The sequence below is a fragment of the Ursus arctos genome, unplaced genomic scaffold, assembly GCF_023065955.2.
Source record: "Ursus arctos isolate Adak ecotype North America unplaced genomic scaffold, UrsArc2.0 scaffold_7, whole genome shotgun sequence".
NCBI classification, from domain to species: domain Eukaryota; kingdom Metazoa; phylum Chordata; class Mammalia; order Carnivora; family Ursidae; genus Ursus; species Ursus arctos.
In genome coordinates, this window is record NW_026623089.1 from 33,848,131 (window position 1) to 33,870,996 (window position 22,866).

At 36.8% G+C, this 22,866-nt stretch overlaps 1 protein-coding gene across 3 annotated transcripts in view; it reads right to left on the reverse strand.

Moving 5' to 3' along the window:
• Positions 1-3,883: 3,883 nt before the first annotated feature.
• Positions 3,884-22,866, reverse strand: part of BTAF1 (B-TFIID TATA-box binding protein associated factor 1) — a 108,724-nt gene continuing 89,741 nt past the window's right edge. For all 3 annotated transcript variants that reach the window (XM_026481648.4, XM_044378048.3, XM_044378047.3), the window contains 10 exons: positions 20,877-20,954; positions 20,602-20,731; positions 18,324-18,465; positions 18,106-18,236; positions 16,085-16,210; positions 14,127-14,279; positions 9,091-9,302; positions 7,395-7,554; positions 6,846-7,016; positions 3,884-5,452 (listed from right to left, as the gene is read on the reverse strand). In XM_026481648.4, coding sequence (XP_026337433.1) covers positions 5,309-5,452; positions 6,846-7,016; positions 7,395-7,554; positions 9,091-9,302; positions 14,127-14,279; positions 16,085-16,210; positions 18,106-18,236; positions 18,324-18,465; positions 20,602-20,731; positions 20,877-20,954 — 1,447 coding nt within the window. In that variant the 3' untranslated portion in view covers positions 3,884-5,308. The remainder of the gene's footprint in view (positions 5,453-6,845; positions 7,017-7,394; positions 7,555-9,090; positions 9,303-14,126; positions 14,280-16,084; positions 16,211-18,105; positions 18,237-18,323; positions 18,466-20,601; positions 20,732-20,876; positions 20,955-22,866) is intronic.

Below are 22,866 nucleotides of genomic sequence, written 5' to 3' on the forward strand. Positions count from 1 at the left end.
TATAAAGTTTTACTTTCTAATCTGTATGCCTTCCTTTTATGGCCTTACTGCACTGGGTAGGACCTCAAGTATATCTTTGATCTATCTTTATGCCAATACTACACTCTCTTGGAGGAAGTAGACACAACATATGATTTCTTGAAATTTGCCAGGACTTGCATTATGGTTCAGAGATGGTCAGTTTGGCAAATATTCCCAAGACTGTATTCTGGAGTTGTTGGGTATCTCTCTCTCTCTCTCTCGAATCAATTAACTCACGTTCGTTAATTATATTACAATTATCTATATCCTGTTGCATTTTTTTTTTCCTGGTCTGCTTGTTCTGCTGAAGGAGGTGTGTTAAAATCTCTGTGACCTTGTACATTTCCTTTTCAGTTTTGTTTATTTCTGCATCATGGATCTTGAGGTGTGTATCAAGTTGGAGTTATAACAGGTTAACTGAATCTCATCATGAGATAATTCTTTTATTACAAATAGTACCATTTTGCCTTGAAGGGTAGTTTTTCTGAAATTAATGTAACTGTACCAGCTGTTGACCTTGGTATCCTCCCTCTTCACTGGTCTTTGAGCTTCTCCCATTGTGTTTGGCACAGAGTAGAAAATGACAAATAAATGATGTGCAGATGACTGCCATTTAATTTTCTATTTTTCAAATGCGAGATAACTATATAGGTGATTTGTATTTCCCCAGTGTTTCATTTCTGCCTATTCCATGTTTTCCTACACATTGATTTTTCACTGCTGTATTTCATTATATAAACCCCCATCTTATTCAGTTTCATGCCTTCAAATATTATCTTCCAAATTTGTTTCTAGTCTTGATCTTTCTTTTGAGCTCTAGATTCCTATAACCTACTATAACCTAGACTCTACTCACATCATTTCTACCTTTGATATATAACAAATCTCAAATTTAATGACCAAAAGACAATTCTTGATTTCCTAACCCTTCTTCTCTCCCAGATTTCCTCCGTTTTTAGTCTTCTGTATCTTCCCATTACACCACTGCTGTGCAAGAACCAAACCAAGATGGAAATACATTTAGATTTATGTTGAGGTACAGGCAGGAGGACTGATTTGACTGGGGTAAATATGGTGGGATATGATTTAGAGGAAATCAGAGGCAGGGGCCTGTAGACTGTGATAAGGAGTTTACATTCAGTGTGAGTGTTAGAGGAAGCTACTGGAGGATCTGGCAAGCAGGGAAGACCAGCTAGAAAACAGTAGTTCAAGAGAGTTAAGATGATGGAAATTATAGGAGTAGTAATGGAGAAAGATGAACAGATTTGGAATTTATCTTAGAGCTAGAGATGGTACAACTTGCTGCTGGACTAGATGCAGGGATGTGCAAGAAATAGATGTAGGTCAAAGGTGACTTCCTGTCTCTTGTCCCATAATCTCCCTTTCCTTCTGGACTTCCTGTTTAGTGTATATTAGATGCTTTCATCCCATCTCCCAGGATTTTTGCCTGCTCTTTCATAGTTTCTATTAATTTATCTCCATATCCCATTGTAGGTGATTTTGTAAGATCAATCTCCCAGTTCAAAGTCTCTCCTGTTGTGTCAAATCTGCCTTGATAACTATCAAATTTTCAATTATAGTACTCATTTATGGATCTTTCATGAAATTTGCCTTTTTTATATTTAATTATCTTAATCATATTACTTAACTGCAAATAGAAGAATCTCAACAACTGTAAAGAACTAATTCTGTTTGCAGCTCCTGACTTTTCTTCCTGGTAGTTCACTCCCTCCTATAGAATGTCTGTGTAAGCTTAATCTTAGAATCTTTCCCCCTATGGTAGTCCAATGGGACCCTAATCTGAAACTGTCCCTAAATGGCAATTTTATATTTGCTTCTGCTGGGGTCCCAGAATTGTTATTTTCTTGATTTGTGGTTTCTACAGTATACACTTAGCATAAACCCAGACCTTAAGCTTACCTGTGGTACAAGTCTAGGACTCTGATTTCTCACAGACTGTGTTTCTGGGCTGATGGACAATTTGTGGGAGTCCCATTTGAATACATGAGCTCTATGATGCTTTATAAAGGGAATTAAGTTATAGTTCCATTTTCTGCTAAAACCTGAACCCAAGTCTCTTGTCCCTACACAGGTTATAAGATCTCAGCCCCTACATTCTTCAACGGAACTTCACTGGTTTGAGGGAATCTACCACACACTGGCAGGAATTCTGTCTTAAAGTAGGAGGCAATTTTTGTCATTTTAGAAATGACGACTGACACTGATTTGTGTGCCTAGCAAACATTTCTATTAAGTGGCAAAACTCTATGTTTTTGCTTTATAGATTCACAATGAGTATCTGGCACTTGGTAACAGATGTTTCTGCAATCAATTTCACTTTAGATTCCACCAATGCCAGTATATATTCTGAGAAACTGAGATCTACCTTTAATCAAGAGGTATAAGATTGTATTGGGATTAAGTATTTCTAACAGATGTGCAATGCCACACTAGCTGCTCTTCTATAACTTCTATTAATTACTTAGTTACCCCACTTTTGCCTCTATTTTGTATAGTTCATAAAGTGTTATTAAAAGTATTTACTTTTGAATAAGCTTATATAACCACCCAGAAGGAATAAGGCTATACTGCACTGGTTCAATTGGTCCCAACATCAGAGACTTACCCATGTTACCATTATAATAAGCTCTTGCTGAAAGACTAGAATAGTTTTTTGGGAAATGTTTGTGGATATATACATGTAACAAAATTATACCCAGAACCTCAAATTTTAGTATTTCTTTAGTGCTAATAATGTAAGATTTTCCTGTAAATATTACTGATGACAGATTATTTTTAACTTTTTGAAATTTTCCATAATAAACACAAAACAAGGGAACTAGTACAATGGACCCATTACTCATCTTAAAATATTAACATTCTTATGCTTATTTTGTTTCCCACATGCACACTTTTTTTAAAAAGTTAACTACCCTATCCTTATCACATCCACAAAATTAATATCATGTACCAGTCAGTTCAGTTTTCCCTATGTATCCAACAGTCCTAAGCTAGACTACTGTGACTTTAAATGGGTCAATTAACTGAGAACACTTAGTTCTTACCTGTTTAATTTGGAAAGCTGCAATGTGTGATTTTAATTTTATACAATTCAAAAGAGGGTTTTTGTTTGTGTTTGGTTTTTTTTTAAATATTTTATTTATTTATTTGACATGACAGAGACAGCCAGCGAGAGAGGGAACAGAAGCAGGGGAATTGGGAGAGGAAGAAGTAGGCTCCCAGCGGAGCAGCCTGACGTGGGGCTTGATCCCAGAACGCTGAGATCACGCCCTGAGCCAAAGGCAGACGCTTAACGACTGCGCCACGCAGGCGCCCCTGTTTTTGTTTTTTAAATGTTACAGTCACACTAATTCTTCCTCTGACCTCCAACCCATCTTTTTCCATTGAGGGGCAATCACTTTGGTGTCTATGCGTGCTACTAGAAATATTTTACGCTCTCAAAACTTAAACTATCTAAATACCTGACCTTTCAAATTGGAAAAAGACCTTTAACTTTTATGGTGTGAATTCTTTTGCTCCTTCCTATTTCTTTAATTATACATTGTTGCCTACATATTCTTAGAAAACATGGGTTATTATGAGCTATGTTAAAATAGGCGGCTTATGTAAATGGCAAATATTTAACTCAGGTATACTGGTTCAGCTACCCAGTGCTATTACGATGGATGTTCTAGATAAGAATTTCCTTTTGTCTTCTATAATCTGAATATAAATACTAAACAGTGAAGAAATAACCATTTAGTAAGAAAAAAACATGAGCTTTTTTAGAACCTTGATAACTGAACTAATAATTTTGCTTTTTCTAGTGGTATTTCCTACAAATAACACACAGTTGCATATATTTTACAGTTTCAATCTTGTTTTTTTATTCTCTGTGGAATGCTAGGTTTAATGTTACAGTATGGTTGTCAAAGCTACTGAAATGTGACAAATGTCCATGTCTAAATGCTGCAGAACAGTATAACTTTAATGATTTTAAACAAAAAAGTTGTTTTACAGCTGAGGTCTGATGGTTTTTAAACCGATGCCTATATGTATGGCCAGCCACAAACCTTGGGGATGTTTATTACCTGTACACGTATATACAAATATATCCCATACATATCTATGCACATAGGCATGTATTAATTTATGTGTGAAATTTATAAAATTATATACATACACATACATGCATATCTATATACATATACCCACCCTCACCATTGAGCTCACTTTTCTAACACTAATCAGCTTCATGCCCAATTATTATTGCTGCCCAGTATAACTACATGATTTTAGTGCCAATACCAAGCACCTTGTAGGATGCAGGATAGGTATGTCTGTGCATATAGATATGTGTATTTATGTATGTTTGTGTATATAAAGGAATTATTTCTCCCTTTTATGCTTCGGTCATGCATTACTACAATAAACAGTCTTTTCACCATAGGTTTTGGAATTCTAAACAGTGTAAAATCTACTTCTGGAAAACTGTATATGTTCATAGTTACAAAAAATATATTATATATATATGAATCATATATATATATGATTGAAACCTATTGAGTACATATGTTCTCTGAATCTGGCTATATCCTAGCCATTAGATAAATTAAAAAAACACCCTATTAATAGGATGTTATGATAGCCTTAAATAGACCATTACCTGTATTTAGAATAGTTGATATATTTTAAAAGTTGACAAAATGATGTTAAAGATTTGAAAAACACTATGCATCTGCATTAAATATATAAAGGTTTCCACCAAGGGCCAGGTTCAATTCATTGTCTAAGATTTTCATGTTCTAAGAGTGACCAATATCATAGTCATTATTCTTAAAATTATGGCTCATTAAGGCTTTTATACAAAAAAAGCCCTATTTTTAATCATTTATAAAAACAAGTTCTATTTAAAAGAAAAAATGTACATGAACATTAAAGTACTCATGGATATTATCCTGTACAAAGTGACTATGTAAAGATAGGAGGCTCGTTCCCAGTAAGAACACCTCATGGTAGCACATGTAAACCTGGTTTGGTTCCTCTGCTCTGCAGCTATTCAGCATGTAAAATTTAAACCATTTCACATTAACATTTAAATTTAATACAGTGCAAATATTTGAGAATAACTTGTTCCCCCCAGTGAAACAAGAACCAGCGTTATGCTGAATATTCTTCAGATCTATTTACACATTGAGCTAAAAGTTCACCATAAACTTTGAAATTTGCTGAATATCAGCAGAAATATAACTGAACTAGCAGCAATTGCATTTACAATATTTGATGGTTACTTGAGAGAATGCATAAAATTTTCCAGGCTGTATTCTGAATCATATTGCTCTTGATCCCAAAGATCACTCAGGTTTTCAAGAATTGATTTCATACTTGCTTTTCCGGAAGTAGAGGTGTCAGCTTTTTCTGCTTTGCCATCCTTAAGAAAAATTGGCAGAAAGATAAAATGAAAGATGATGAACTTCAGAAATAACATTGCACTCATTCAACAGAGTTAAACACTTCAAGTGATGTGCAGGTTTGTGATCTCATAAGATAACCTATTTTCCCACAGTCCTAACAGTTTTATCATTTTAAGCTTTTTATTTAGGAAGAATTATAAGTACAAAGAACTCATACTCATTGTTAATTGTATATATATTAGATGAATAAATTATCAGCTTTTCTCCCAAACCATTTGAGAGTTAAGTTGTAGATATTATGCCTTTTTATCCCTAGACAGGAATCATCCTATATTCTTAAGAACAAGGATGTTCTCTTACATAATCAACATATAATGATCAAATTAAGGAAACTTAATACTGCTATACAGTCCATATTAAAATTTTGCCAATTATCACAAAAAAGTCCTTTATGGCAATAGCTTTTGCTTCCTTGGAACATCGCACAGTTCTGCTTGCTAAAAGTCACCCATAGGAATATTCTTTCAGACAGAATAAAAGCTATTTGAAAATAGCAATCCAGGTTTCTTTGAGCCTTCTTTTTTGTAGATTACATGTATCTTATTCAACCTTACTTACATGACATGACTGAACAACCTTCCTCTACCTGGGCCATCTCTTGAGTATTTACTTATTAATTACCGTTTAAAATGCAGCACCCAGCACCAGACATAATATTCTAAATGTGGGTTTAACACAGAGTACAATGGAACTACTTTCTCTCATATTTGGACATTACAATTCTTAGAGCTAGTTTAATTATGTAAGGTCATTTCTCACCATAATTTATACTGAGTGTGCAGTGGATTTTCTGAACCTATGCAGGACTTTAAATCCAACACTATTGGTTTTACATTATTATACCCATATTTCTAAGCTGTTGCATCTTTTGATTATGGACTGTTATCTAATGTATTAGCTCCATCATCCAAAATAACAATAATGGCTATTTATTGAGACTCTATATTAAGTACCTTTTCTAAGTGCTTACATATACTATTTAATTTTATCTTCACAACCATGTAGTGATACCAGCATTTTTATCCTCCTAAGGGCACAGAAGTTTCTGAGCAGACAAGTTAATTTGCCACAGGTTACGAGTTAATAGGCAGGGCAAGAAACACAGACCCAGGTCTAGCTGACTTCAGTGATAGCTGTCATTTAGCAGGAAAGGGCTAAGAAACCTTGAGGCAAGACACTAAAGACAGCAATCAGAAAGTCAAAACAAGAGTTTTATCTGGACATCAAAAATTCCCTCAAAGGGTTGCCTAGTTAAAGTGAATGCCTTTTGCTGCTTTAATACTTTCACCAAGCAGTCCCAGGAAGTCTGTGAACACATTAAAGATACAGCAAATTGTGTAAGTTCTTTACCTTATCAAGAGTAAACAGATCAAGAAGTTGATCTGTCCCCATACTCTGCAGACTAGAATTCTCTTGGCTAATAACAGTATTTGCTATGTTCATCTTGAATTTCTGCAAACCCATTATTTTCTCTTCCAACGTTCCTCTCGTTATCAATCGGTACACGTTAACCACACGTTTCTGAATGACAAAAAGAAGTTAAACAACTGTAGTACAAAGAAACTGATAAGCTTTGAGGTTCACCAAGGCAGGGGGCTTCCATACTTGAACCAAGTACTTAACTACTATCTAGTTAGGATTGGATTTTCCTTCTCTGGCTTCATGAACTTCAAATTTTATTTTGCAGAGAATTAAGTATTAGGAAGGGACAGTGTCCAAGGTTTCCTTAGCCCAAGTACCTTATTTAATGCATGAAGAAGTGGTGCCACAGATTGGATGACTTCCTAAGGTTACAACACTTAGCATCAGAAAAGGAACTTAAACCATGACTTCCTGGCTTTTTTGGGTGAGTATTTTTCCCAGGGTACAAGATAACACCTGTGAGTGATGACTTTTTACCTGCCCAATGCGATGGGCCCGGTCCATGGCTTGTAGATCACGCATAGGATTCCAGTCGTGTTCCACAAATACTACTGTGTCAGCGCCTGTTAAGTTAAGCCCCAGGCCGCCAACATGAGTTGTAAGTAAAAGAACATCTATGGATGGATCATTATTAAACCTAAAAGTATAGATATTAGAAAATAAAATTAGTACATTTCTAAGGTTTCTGTAATAAACTTGACTGTTTAAAGAGCACAAATGAGAACACTACTTTAAAAATCTATGATATGTGGGAGGTGCCTAGGTGGCTCAGTAGGTTAAGTGTCCAACTCTTGGTTTTGGCTCAGGTCATGATCTCAAGCCCCACACTGAGCTCCACGCTCAGGAGGAGTCTGCTTGAGATTCTCGTCTCTTTCCCTCTGCCCCTCCTCCCACTTGCATGCTTGCTTGCTCTCTCAAATAATCTTAAAAAAAAAATGTGATATGGGGGTGCCTGGCTGGTTCAGTCAGTAGAGCATATGACTCTTGATCTCAGGGTTGTAAGTTCAAGCCCCACACTGGGCACAGAGCTTACTTTAAAAAAAAATATGTGGACATTTCTGTGACCACTTGAGATGAAACGATCTTCTTTTAATGTACATATATATTCAGTAATATAAAGAATGTATTCTAGAAATTTCACAAAAAACAAGTCAACTGGGTTGTATTTTAGGATGCCAGATAAAAACTAACTTGAAAAAAATGTAATTAAACACTAATTAAGACAAAACCCAACTATGAACCTTTAACATGTAGAGACAGAAGATTTGGGCGAAAGGGTAGATCAGTCAGGAAAACTAGAGGATGAGGGGGTTGCTACTATTGTGCTAATCCTAGAAGATACGGATAAAAGTTCTGACATCTAATAACTTCTAGGAAAAAGAAAAACTAACATTATTACCAAACTACCATTTATTCCATTCTCACTATGAATCTAACGATGGGCTTTTGTACTTTATGTGCATTACGTTGTTACGATAGCTCCATAAGGATATCATCATTGTCCTTATAGATATTATCATTTTTGATAAATAGGCCCAACAGAACAATGTCTAGAGTCAGGAGTCAAACCTGGGTTTGTCTGCCTCCAAAGCCCCTTTGTGGGTCTCTAATACTACTATGCCTAACAATCTCTTAGAGATGCTTGTAAAACAAACAAACACCTCACTCTTAAAGTCAGCAGGTCTGGGACAAAACCTAGGAATTTCCATTTAAAAACCCAACCCCTGAGGTTTCTAAAGTAGAGAATGCAGACCACACTTTAACACTGCACTCACCAATTCTGCTTCCTACCTGGGCCGGCTTCCAACTTGTTCTCAGCAGAGACACAGAGATGTTAGAGATCAAGTAGCTAAGCCACTTGTTTGCTTCCTCCTACCCTAACCCCCAAAAAAGGTAAGGGAGAAAGTCGTTGTCTCTATCTTTTGTTGATGCCTTTAATTTCTTCCATGCCCTTCAGAGCGCTTTCCTAGTATTGTCATGCTTTTTCTCTAACTAGAACTATTCAATTGTATTTCTGGAGTTCTGTATTTTAAAATGGGTTTAGTTGTGTTTTGTTATTGTATAATTCAACCCATGTGTAGATATTAAGTCAAAGAAAGTTTCATAAGGCAAACGTCTATTTAAGTAATAACTGACTATAGCTTGCTTTCTAAGACTTTTAGAAGCCACTTACCGTGAAACAATGGAATGCCTCTGACCAGGAGGTATGCTGCCATCTAATCTCAGGTAAGTGACAGAGGGTAAGTGAGGTTTGAGAAGATCATGTTCCACTATATCAAGCATGCTTTTAAGCTGACAGAAGATCAGTATCCTGTGCTGGGCCACAACGGACTCTGTGCCACTCTCTGAAGTGCTGCCATTTCCCAAACCACAGTCCAACAGCAACTTTAAGAAAGAATCAACTGTTACACAGGTATTCAATAAAGTAGGCAACCCATTTCGCTGTGACAAATACTTCTCCTGTGGTAAGGAAAGGTTAAGCTTATCTGTCACCTGGGAAGCAGATCAGCACTCTGGGCTGTAACCTGTTAACCTGCACCCTCTGGAACTAGTTTTTGCGGTGTTCAGGCTTAGAATTTCCTGAACACCTCTTCAGGAGGTTCTCGAATAGGCCCTTCTCCCCTTTCCTGAGTTACCCAAGGCTCACTAGAGTCTCAATAAATGTTTATTAAAAATGAAGATCTCCATGGGGCGCCTGGATGGCTCAGTCAGTTGAGTGCCTTTGGCTCAGGTCATGATCCCAGGGTCTTGGGATCAAGTCCCACATCGGGCTCCCTGCTCAGCGGGGAGTCTGCTTCTCCCTCTGCCTGCCACTCCCCTTGCTTGTGCTCTCACTCACTCTCTCTGATAAATAAAATCTGAAAGAGAGGAAATGAAAATCTCTGGCAAGATGGTTCATGAAAAGTTATAAAAGAACAGACTGGGGATGCCTGGCTGGCTCAGTCAGTAGAGCATGTGACTCTTGATCTCCGGGTCCTGAGTTCAAGCCCCACATTGGCTGTGGAGCCTACTTAATTAAAAAAAAAGAAAAGAAAGAACAGTATGAAGAAAACATAATGGAGCAGCTCAATCTGGCAGAAATCAAAATTACAAAAAAGAGAACCAAAAGCATCTAGTGAGATCTCCTGGATTCCTGAGCTTACTACTATAGCTAGCGACCAGTATCTTTAACAGCAAGAACTATGCTGCTGTAGATCTTTTGTAGTTCCAGCTACATCATGGTTTAGTGCCTGGCACACAACAGGTACAATAAATGAACAAGTGAACAAAATCCAAGAGAATCATGTAGATATCTTTTTGGGAAACTAAAGTACCCAGTATTAATCTTCATTCCTAGGACCATAAGATAGTGAATTCTGTCCAAAATGTAAGATCTTAATGCAAGAGGCTTTCTCTTTTCTACTCCTGAAAGTTACTTAGAAAACCAAAAGCTCAGATGGGCAAGATAACCAAAAGGCCACCCAGGTAAACTCCAAATTCAATGTAAAACTCTTAGAGTATTGTGCAGAAAAAAGCTAACATAACAGACCTGAAATGCTTTTCTTAGAAAGTCCAACTTGCAAGGTCTGTCCTTAGCTAAAACAGATCTTGCAACTTGCGTTTTGAGTCTTTCCATTGTTTCCTACCTGATAAGGGTAGCCTACTATGCTTGAACTGTTGTGCAAACAATATGATTATACTGAGACTGGCTTGCTTTCTGGGAGTCTAGAATTTTGGAATCTACATGATCAGACCCAATAAAAACTTTGGGCACTGAGTCTCTAATGAGCCCACCTGGTAGGTTGTCATATTTGATGCTGGGGGAAGAACAGATGTTCTTTCTCTTCTACCTTAGTAGCCCTTAAATTATAAATTTTAATTATAAATTTTAATTAGATTGCCCTAATCTTTCCCCCCTCCTTGATATAGAGTACACATAGGGTATACTACCAAGGAACTCCTCCAGGTAGACTAAAGAAATCTGATAAATGTAATTATCTCTATCCCTTACCCCTAAATCTGCAATCAGATTCCTATCTTTGTTCTTAAAAATCTGGGGTGTTTTAGGAGAGTATAACTGGGTGGTACTACGTATAAAGACTGTGATATCAGTGGAACATTCTACATGGCTTCTTTATATAAAAGGAATTCTAGAGAGTGAGAAGTTATCAGAATGTGTGTCACGCACATTCAATTATCTTAATCCCTTAGGCAACAATATCAAACCTTCCAGATAACGAGTCATATTAAGAACATCCACCTAAAACTTCTCCCAAGTCCACACTTACCATACAATCTTCGTAATATCTTCTTCCAGTGTAGCTATCCTACTGGATGTATATGAACTCATCTGACATAAATATTCTTGTCTGGCAGAACTGGCTTTCTCATTTTCCCAATAATGTCTTATAACCTGAGTTTGCCCTGAGAGACTGATGAACTCCAAGTATTCTGGCAAAATCTAGTTTGCAGCCTTGAAAAATTGATTACTAGAGTCTAGAAAATGGTTACCAAGACCACCTGATATGGGTGTCTGAGAGGCCAGCTGCCTCCCTAGAGAGTAATTTTATCTTGCCCTCATATACGATGGTTTCCAGATTCTTTTGATCTTCCACTTAGAGTGCTCAGAACTATAAATGATACTCAAAATCTGGTGTGACAGATATAAAAAGACAGTGAAACTACGATGCTCTCATTTTGGCCATTACATTATTATTAATCCCGCCCAAGATCATATGAGCTTTATTTACCAGTAACTAAGTCATACAACAAGTTTATAGTGAACCTGCCATCAAATCAAACTCAACTTTACACTACATGAAATGTTTGCCAAGTCTGACAGAATCTGTACCTTAGTTTAAAACTGACTTTGCTTAATTAAATTTTACCTACAGTTTCAGTTCACCAATCCAGTATTCTGAGATTTTAAAATTCTGGCAATATTAGATAATTCTGGCACTATTACTTGCTGATAAACATGTTTATATTTCTAGTGCCAGATTTTTTAAAAAGCAAATAAGACTTCTCCCCTAATTCAGAGAACAGACATATTTTAGATGAAAGCAAGCTAGTTCTTTCTCCCCTAAGACAGAACCTTTGACTGAATGGCTGAAAAGACCTGGGAAAATGGAAAAGACGGGTTCTAGAAAAGTACTCCATAAGTATGGCCGGAAACAATCTGGGCCTAAGCTGCAGAGTTCCTAAGCATTTTAATTCCAGACACTTCAGAATAACAAGAAGCATTCTAAAATGAGACATCAGTTTAAGTACTAACTGCAGGGGGAAAAAAATAATGTGCAAAAGGATAAACTAAAGCATATAATTAAAGTGGATGAAATTAAACATTTTTTGGAAATCTAATTAGCTGATTCCTTGACTAAGTTTATCTTACGGCTTTACCTAATGTATCCACTATGTGGGCACCTAGATGGCTCAATCAGTTAAGCATCTGCCTTCGGCTCAGGTCATGATCCCAGGGTTCTGGGATCGAGTTCCACATTGGGGGCAGTCTGCTTCTCCCTCTCTTTTCCCTCCTCCCCACTAGTGCTCTCTCTCTAATAAATGAATAAAATCTTAAAAAAAAATCAGCTATGTTAAGAAAATTGTGAACATTTTATATACAAAATTTGGTCAAATAAAACTATTCTATATATAAACAATCTAAAGGCAGTAAGTCATTCTTCCATTTTATGGTAAAAATCCATTCTTTTACATTTAGTGATATAAGGATACATGCCTAGATTTCATATGTCATTATGTAACATTTTCTATATTAACCCACATGAAATCTAAAATCTTCTTTCATTAGTTCATTCTCAATGAAATTTAGGCCAGAATAACTACAGAGAGCAAACACAATTACTAAAGTCCAGATTTTATAGTAAGCGCTTAATTTTTAAGACGAGTTAGAACTAAATGTATTTGCTCAACATTTTGGTGCTTGAAATTGGTTCTTTTAAAAAGTTTAACCTTTTGAAATCTTAGAATTTTCAAAACATTATTTCTGAAAGCTATATACCAAGAGAGCAAAATGGCAGAGTAGGCAGCTCCGAATAAACCTCAGAGGACCATACTGACACACATTACAATCAAACCATTCAAATAGAGTCCTGAAAACAGCAAGAGAAAAGTGAATTCATCATGTAAAAGGAATCCTCAATAAGGTCAACATTGGATTTCTCATCAGAAACCAGGGAAGACATTATTGAAAAAAGTGAAAGGATAATCTATACTAATGGGAGAAAATATTTGCAAAATCATGTATCTGGTAAAGGCTTAATATCTAGAATATAAAAGAACTTTTAAAACTCAACCAAAGGACAGACCATCCAATTTAAAAATGATCCAAGAACTTAGAAGGCATTTTCAAAAATGAGATAGCACTTTATACCTACTAGGATGGCTACAATATTTATTAAAAAAAAAAAAAAGTTGGCTAGGATGTGGAGAAACTGAAACCAATGGCATATTGCTGACGGAAATGTAAATCGTACAACCACTGTGGAGAAGTCTGACAGTCCCTGAAAAAGTTAAACATAGAATTTCTATAAGATCCAGCAATTCCACTCCTAGGTTTACATCCAAAAGAACTGAAAAGAGGGGCTGTTTAAACAGATACTTATTAGCCTATGTTCACTGCAGTATTACAACAGCCAAAAGGTAGAAACAACCCAAGTGTCCCTCAACACATGGCTAGATAAACAAAATGTGGTATATACATAATAATAATGGAATATTATTCGGCCATAAAAATGAAGTACTGATACATGCTACAAACACAAATGAACCTTGAAAACCAAGAGAAATAAGCTAGTCACAAAAGCACAAATATTGGATGATTCCACTTACGTGATCTATTTAGAACTTACAATATCAAGTAGACTAGAGGGTACCAGGGTTTGGAGGAAAGGAGAATAGGAAGTTGTTACTGCTTAAGGTGTACAGTTTCTGTTTAGGTGATGGAAAAATTTTGGAAATAGTGGTGATAGCTGCCCAACATTGTGAATGTAATTAATGACACAGAATTGTACACTTACACATTGTTAAAATGGCATATCTTATACTATATATATTTACCACAGTTTTTTAAAAAGCTATACCAAAAATGGAAAAAACCAAATTAAAAAATAAATGGTAAACACATCAGTAATCTTTTGGAAAAGCAAATTTACCCAGTGTTACAGATCAAGAACGTATAACACACATCTAACACTCATGAGACCTACATACCTGTTTCAAAGCTGAGAGTTTAGGGGCATGCTGAATATCATGAAGAGAAGAATTCTGAACTGCCAGTTTTTCAGTAGTACTCTTGAACTCTGGATGTTGAGGTGTTAAGACTAATGCTGGATGGTTGCACAGTTTACGTAAGTACTGTAATGCCTTCAAGGGGGAAAAGAAGTATATACAAGTCCATACATGCCACAAATGTCCATGTCTCAGTATCTTTTCCTATCCTACTCCATCCACAGAATGCCATTTTTCCTCTTCTTGCTACTACTCATTCTTCAAGAACCAGTTCAAATATCTCATCTGGGATGCCTTCATCTGTGCTTCTTGTGCAGTATATGAGAGTATTTATAGCTTGTATAAACTGTACAGTTTATGTCTCCATCACTAGACAATGAGCTTCTCATGGCATTAAGACCTCTTTCCCATTCAAAGTGCCTGATAATGCTTACAGATGCTTCTGGAATAAGGCAACATTTCCTAAAGATTTCCTAAGGTTTTTTCAAACTTCAGTGGGTATAAAAATTTCTCAAGGACCTTATAAATCTGCAAATCTCTCCCCTACACAGTATTCTAATTCAGCAAGTCAGGGAGAGGGGAAGGTGGAACAAGGTAGTTATTTCAAGTGGTTGTGTTTAAGAATCAGAACCCTATACGGTCCTTCTTTAATTAAGCTACATTCTTTCTCTTGCCTTTTACTTGGCTTATGATTTGGGTCTTGAGATTTGTATTAGAAAGCTCCACTGACAAGGCTCAAGAGACTCCGGGACACTATGATAGAAACTGTGGTAGAGGGGCACCTGGGTGGCACAGCGGTTAAGCGTCTGCCTTCGGCTCAGGGCGTGATCCCAGTGTTACGGGATCGAGCCCCACGTCGGGCTCCTCTGCTATAAGCCTGCTTCTTCCTCTCCCACTCCCCCTGCTTGTGTTCCCTCTCTCGCTGGCTGTCTCTATCTCTGTCGAATAAATAAATAAAATCTTTAAAAAAAAAAAAAAAAAAACTGTGGTAGAGTGGGGTGCCTGGGTGGTGCAGGTTAAGCGTCTGCCTTCGGCTCAGGGCGTGATCCCAGCGTTCTGGGATTGAGCCCCACATCAGGCTCCTCTGCTAGGAGCCTGCTTCTTCCTCTCCCACTCCCCCTGCTTGTGTTCCCTCTCTCGCTGGCTGTCTCTGTCAAATAAATAAAATCTTAAAAAAAAAATATGTGGTAGAGGTATGAGCCTTCACAACTACCTTTCCCCTCCTCTTCTATCTTTAAAAATGTTACAGTATTTAATTTACTGGTGAAAAAGGGGTTTGGGAAGATTTTCTATGGTGGAATATTTCAAAAGGGACAGAAAGACCAAGTTGACACGTTCTCTTTTTCATTTGCTATTCCCTTGAGCACATGAGGCATACATGTCTCAAGACGTCTGTACTGTTGGTATCCTTACCTGGAATCACTCCCCCCCCCCCCACATATCTGCATGCCTCAATCCTCCAGATCTCTGCTCATATGTCGTCATCTCAACGAAGCCATTCCTGATCCTGTGGTTTTTATGAAAAACAACTCCTATACTGTGTAACCCCATACTCTGCTTTATTTTCTCTTATATAATACATATTTTACTTTTTTACTCCTTTTTCAATGTTACAAAGGAAGCAGTTTGTTTTTTCCACTGCTTTAATTAAACCCTGACCTTACAGAAATTACTGCCTTATAGCAGGCATTCCAATATTTTTTTAATGTAAAAGCAAAAGATTCTCTAAAACTCTTCATGTAATATACAAAAATATACTGCATTTTGTATAATTTTAATATTAATTATAAATATGAAAATATATTACTTTTATTTTCAACAATGTATATGCGATATTGAAAAAATTTAAATAAACCCATACACTTCAGTATTCCATGTAAAAATTGCTGCACTGAAGAACATGATTCTTCAAGAATTAAAAAGAAGACTATAATCTATACCTGGAATACATGGCCTGTAGCTTTAAGCTTTGGTTTTTCAGTTTCTTCAGAAAGTGCAGCTGAAGAAACTGTTTCATCAACATCACACTTGGCGCGAGACTTAGCAAAATCCTCATAGAGCTGAACCTGTAAAATTGCCCCCCCCAAAGCAGTAAGTATATTTTCAATTATTCAAAGCATAGCTAGCAAATGCCAATAAGAGCAGTAATTTAAACCAACCCTCATTAAAGAAAGTATGATACCTATGCTTTCCTTCTGATCACAAATTATCCACTGCATCTTGGTAAATTCCTTTAAAATTACATTTAGAACAAGTATAACACATTAAGCTTGGCTGCTAAAATATTAAAAACTAGTCAAACAGTCCTAGGCTCAATTTTTCTACTCTGTTGAGGAAGATAAATACATTACCAATAAAAGAGAACCTGAACTTTTACAAGTGAGAAAATCTTCTCTAAGTGAAGTTATGTGGTACCCTATAAGTACATTCCAAAGACCAACTTTTAAAAGAATACTATTGCTGGGGTGCCTGGCTGGCTCAGTTAGTTGAGCATGTGACTCTTGATCTCAGGACTATGAGTTCGAGCCTCAGGTAGGGTGCAGAGATTACTTCTGAAATAAAACTAAAAAAAAAAGGTAAAAAGAATACTATTGCTACCTAAAAGGAGAACTCATGAACGTTGAAGCATTTCCTTGGGGTCTGGGTTCCTGCCTTGTACATGCTAAAACACTATGAAAGGGAAGAAAATCTAGAGTGCTAAAAAACAGAAGTCAGTATAAAAACCCATAAATGCAAAATAAAGCCAAATGTCACTTCCCTCCCAGCTTCTCTCCTCCAGGCTACTTAAATGTGTTTTATACCACCATCATACCATGGATTTTTTTTTTAAAGTAATCTCTGTACTCAACGTGGGGTTCAAACTCACAACCCCGCGATCAAGAGTTGCATGCTCTACCGAATGAGCCAGCCAGGTGCCCCTACCATGGATTTTTTTCATATGGCACCTCTTCTCTATTGTACTTCAAAAAGTCTTCATCTCATTGTTCCTAAAATATTCCTTTCCAGAAATCCTAATCCAGTTTTTACAAATGAGGAATGGAGACCCAGAGAGATGAGGTAGATAATATAAAGGATCACAGAGACCTCAGCATCTAGATTAGTGTCCTGCTAAGCTCTAAACTCAAGTTGTACAGATAAGAGAAGAAAGAGTAAGTTTCTGGGTGTGTCTGTGTATCTTTTACTCATTTTACCATACTAAATCAACTCATAATACTGAAATGGATGGATTCAAACTAACCTAGAACCTAAAGTTAAAACAGAAAATTCTGATTTTGGCCATGTCTTACTAAGACAAGGGATAGTTTCCCCTCACAAAATACTACACAGGGAAAGGCATACAGTAAGTTCCTTTGGAAAAAAATAAATAAAATAAATTCCTTTGATAATGGTCTCTGTACAAAATCAGAACTGTACAAAAGCCTTAAAAAATACTGGCAATACAACGGTACTTTTAAAGGGATGCAGTCCCACTTCCCAGGTTTGAAACTCAGCCCTGATATTTATTAGCTGTGTAACCTTGAGCAAGTTACTTAAATTTTCTGAGCTTCCCTTTCCTTATTTGCAAAAATGGGGATTGACAATACCTATAATGTCATTGTGAAGATACGACATTACAGGCAGATTTTTGCCCTTATAAACACTGGCTCATTTTTTAATCAGTTTAACCTTGCAATTTTTTGGATTAATTCAACATGTAAGAAAGCAACTATGATACTGGTTTTTATTTTAATGCCATAACCAAAAATGCATATATTCAAATGTATATCCACATGTCCAAATGGGTTCATGCAGATCCTATCTCTACCTGTTTGGAACAGAATATTCCTAAAGTCTATGAAAGTAGAAGCTAGATTTCAGTGATAAAGCCGAAGTCTAATCCCCTTTATTCAATAGTTGTATGGCTTTTTCAAAGCATTCTAATAAACATACCACCAACAACCACAATCACCAGATTTCTAACCTGAAGAGGACTAAGAGTACAGTAGTAGTCTTGAATAATTTTGGGTGGAAGATCCTGCAAAACATCTTCTTTCATTCTTCTCAAAAGAAAAGGCAGGACTTGGCGGTGCAGTGCATCCATTGCAAGAACACCTGTTAACAGTAAAAGAAAATGGCTTCAAAAAAGTTAGGAATAAGTTATAGTCACTTGCATGGTATAGAATTATATATTTTTCATACCTGCTTCTTGTTCTCGACTAGAGCTTCGAGCATCCCTACTTGCTAATATAGGTTTACCATATCGAGCAGCAAACTGGCGTTCAGTCCCCAAAAATCCTGGCATGAGGAAATCGAATAATGACCACAGCTCCAAAACGTTATTCTGAATATAAGAAAGGAACATCAGTTATCTTTTGTACTGGGATTATTTCCTTACACTTGAAAAATGGATATTAATGAAAGTCCATTATGATGACATACATCAGGGGTAATCAACCACATATATATATATATATGTGTATGTGTATGTATATATATACACACACACACACACACACACACACACATATTTTACATATATTGTGTAAGTCTGTATTTTAATGTGTAAAATTCACATCAGTATCCTTGGAGAAAATATTCTATCCTATTGGGTGGAATTTTCAAGTCTCTTCTACCAGAATAAGCCTTGGTCCATAGTGTTTAAATCCTACTGGTAGCATCTATCAAGTAATAAACAGAGGAGCAGAAAGATGAGTATGTTTCTGAATCTTGTATCTTCGACACTAAAATTAACAGCAAGATTTAAAGAACTTGGCCAACATCACTATTTCTTAAGGAAAACCTAGAAGAGTTTCGTTATAGGTCAAGTCTATCCATTATTCAAGGGTCATGACGAACAGGCATAGGTTCTTTCCAATTCTATGGCCGAAGTTTCATTTTAAAAAAAAGGAAGAAAGAAAAAAAAAAGAAATCAGCACTTTTTCATTTTAGATGCATTCCCAGTATGTGTGGATCCTAAGGTACCATCCCACCCCCTTATCTCGTTCCAGAAACCCTCTTCATCCTGCTGAGGCTCTGGTTCACCATGGTAGGCTGCCCTCCCATATGGACACTTCTAATCCCACTTAGGCTCTGCCTCCTAACTCTGGGCTACCATGGGTCTTCAGTGCAGAAACCCTCATAGCTTCAGAGCTAAAATGTTCAGGTGGGGAAGGAAGAAAGAAAGAGGGCCTTTAAGCAAACAAAAAAACCAAACTTGTTATGAAAGTAATATTGTGAACAAAAAGCGTTCACTTAATGAACAAAACCCTAACACAATAATCACTCCATCACCAAAAATAAATTTAAAAGAAAAGTAACAAAGATGTAAATAAAGAACTGTCAATGTTTTTTAGAATCAGAGGGAGTCTTAGATGTCACTTGGTGTTCACCCTTCTACTCTCTGGAGAATGATGAAGGGTATCTTCCCATTAGAGTTGGCTATCCAAGCTAGGTGTGAACATTTGCAACCAATTCCTCCAGAAGATAAAAGAATCTCTCAGAAGTATCAGATTTCTATAAAGTTACCCATGTCTGTCCTCTTCCAAAACAAGCTTCTATAATCTCTTCCAATTCCCTCCTAACCCCAGGTATCCATACCTCTACTATATGATGATTCCCTCTGAATCAGCTCTAGCTTTTCAATGTTAAATCAGATTGTAGTGTAAATCCACAGAAGGAGAATGGCCAGTGTGGAATGAAGTCTGATTAGTCTCCCATACTTTGGACACAAGACTTCTATTTACATAGCCTAAAATCACATTTTATTATTTTAATCCCAGTATAGTTAACATACAGTGTTATATTAGTTTCAGGTGTACAATAGAGTGATTCAACAATTCCATACATCACCCAGTGCTCTTCACATTGCTTTTTATTTTTTTTTAAGATTTATTTATTTTAGGGGCGCCTGGGTGGCTCAGTCAGTTAAGCGTCTGCCTTCAGCTCAGGTCATAATCTTGGGGTCCTGGGATCGAGCCCAACATTGGGCTCCCAGCTCAGTGGGGTGTCTGCTTCTCCCTCTTCCTCTGCCCCTCCCCCTGCTTGTGCTCTCTCTCAAATAAATAAAATCTTAAAAAAAGAGATTTATTTATTTGAGAGACAGAGAGAGAGAGAGAGAGCACAAGCATGGTGGGGAGGGGCAGAGGGAGAGAGAATCTCAAGTGGGCTCCACCCTGAGCGCGGGCTCAATTTCATGACCCTGAGATCATGACCCGAGCTGAAACCAGGAATCGGTCACTTACCCAACTGCACCACCCAGGTATCCCTTCATATTGCTTTTAAAACCCAGTTTGCTCAGGTACTGTTACATACCAAATGAACAATTATAAAACACAATTACTGGAAATTATCATTCCTATAGACAAAAAAAAAAAAAAAGAAAGAAAGAAAAGAAAAGTAAAGAAAAATACTTCTTTACCAAATGTCCAGCCTTCCTTCCACATGGCAAATAAATAGAGAGAGAACAGTAAATAATTACCTGGATTGGTGTTCCGGAAAGAATAATCCTATAATTAGCAGTCAGTTGTTTTACTGCTTTTGACAATTTTGTTTTTCCATTTTTGATGACATGGCCTTCATCAAGAATACAGTAGTTAAATTTAATATTCCTAAGGGAGAATAAGCAAAAAAATTTAGCATCTTTTAGTATATGGCAAGAACTATCTGAAGAGTCTTTCAGGCAGGAAAATACTAACTAACTCTCCTTCAAATCTGACACTAAGTTTTTCTAAAGAAAAAAATTTTAATTCTTACCTAAAGAAATCTATGTCATTTCTCACAACATCATATGAAGCCACTATCAGATTGTGCCTTTTTACTTGATGCTGTAACCTGTATTTAAAAAGAAATAAGATTAGGAAGCAAGGAACCTGCAAAGTTTGTAATATAATTTCAAAGGGGATGCGACTGCTACCATCTTACAAGGTGTTTTCAATGTGCCTACTAAGTCCAACATTCCTTTCTGCTTACTCTACATCCATGACCCTGCCACTTGAAGACCATTCTTCTTTTGACTTGGCCTTGTTAGCCTAATTCAGTCTGACTAGAAAAGAGATGGGCACCTGATTCACACTGTGGTGGGGGGACACTTTAACTTTATTTGCTAACACCTCTTCCTTAAAGGCCCTATTCCTTCTAAACTTCATGTTGTCCTGGGGGGTGAGGGGAAGTCACATGTGCCCTAATCACCGAACAGATGCACTGAATCAGGGTGAGCTATTCACGATATTTTATCCCCAGACCACAAAGACTAGTTTGGGAGCATGACCCAAACAAGGCCAGTCAGTCATTTCTAGTATTGATATAATCATGATGGGAGAGGGAAGATCTCTATTTACTACAGCTGCCAAGTTAGGAGAATGTGGGTCTAAGACTGTCTGTGGTCTTTTTTTTTTTTTAATTTTTATTTTATTTTTATTTATTATTTATAATAATAATAATAATATTTTTATTATGTTAGTCACCATACAGTACATCCCTGGTTTTTTATGTAAAGTTCCATGATTCATTAGTTGCATATAACACCCAGTGCACCATGCAATACATGCCCTCCTTACTACCCATCACCAGCCTATCCCATTCCCCCACCCCCCTCCCCTCTGAGGCCCTCAGTTTGTTTCCCAGAGTCCATAATCTCTCATGCTTCATTCCCCCTTCTGATTACCCCCCCTTTCTTTATCCCTTTCTTCTCCTACCGATCTTCCTACTTCTTATGTTCCATAAATGAGTGAAACCATATGATAATTGTCTTTCTCTGCTTGACTTATTTCACTTAGCATTATCTCCATATATAATCATGATGGGAGAGGGAAGATCTCTATTTACAACAGCTGCCAAGTTAGGAGAATGTGGAGCTAAGAGTGTCTATGGTCATCTTTTTTTTTTTTTTTTTTTTTTTTTAATTTTTAAAGTATACTCCCATGGAGCCCAACACGGGGCTTGAACTCACAACCTGAAGATCAAGACCTGAGCTGAGATCAAGAGTCAGATGCTCAACCTACTGAGCCACCCAGGTGCCCCTATCTATGGTCATCTTATCCACCAACTGCAGAGACCAATAAAACAAGCTATATATGGGGAGGAAGAGCAAATGAGAGCAATCTAGATGTACCTGAAGCAAGAATTCACCCTTGAAATTCTCAATTTAGTGAATTAATGAGTTTCCTGTTTGCTTCAGCTAGTTTGAGTTTCTGTACTTTTAAATGAATAAATTCTGACAGACACTACAGTAAAGTCTTTTAAAAATGCAAGCTGTTGACTTGCCTGTGTTCAAATCCTCACTCTGCCCATTTAATTAGCTTTATGACCTCAGACCCAGGCCCCATGTCTTAGGCTTTTATTTGCAAACTGGGAACAAAAATAATAACCATACCTCATATGGTGATTGTGCAAATACATAATACACAATTTTACATAAATGTGAAACTACTAAGAATAATGCCTGGCTAATAAATGCTCAACATATGTTAGCTATTACAGATACAGAGGAGCAGCAAATCTATGAACTAATCAGCAACCTATGACTCTCCATGCTTTAAAAGATGACCTGAAACCAATGAAATTCTGCTCTTCAAAATTTGTATTTAGGAACATAAAGGATGTACTAGTGAAAGAGAGAAAGAGTAAAGCTAATAGAACTCTAGCAATGCTATGGTATCAGGGCAGCCAGAGGAGCTACTGTGAAGCAAAAGCATTTCGGAGATGAGGGAGCTCTAAGAGATAGATATGCTATGATCACAAGGCT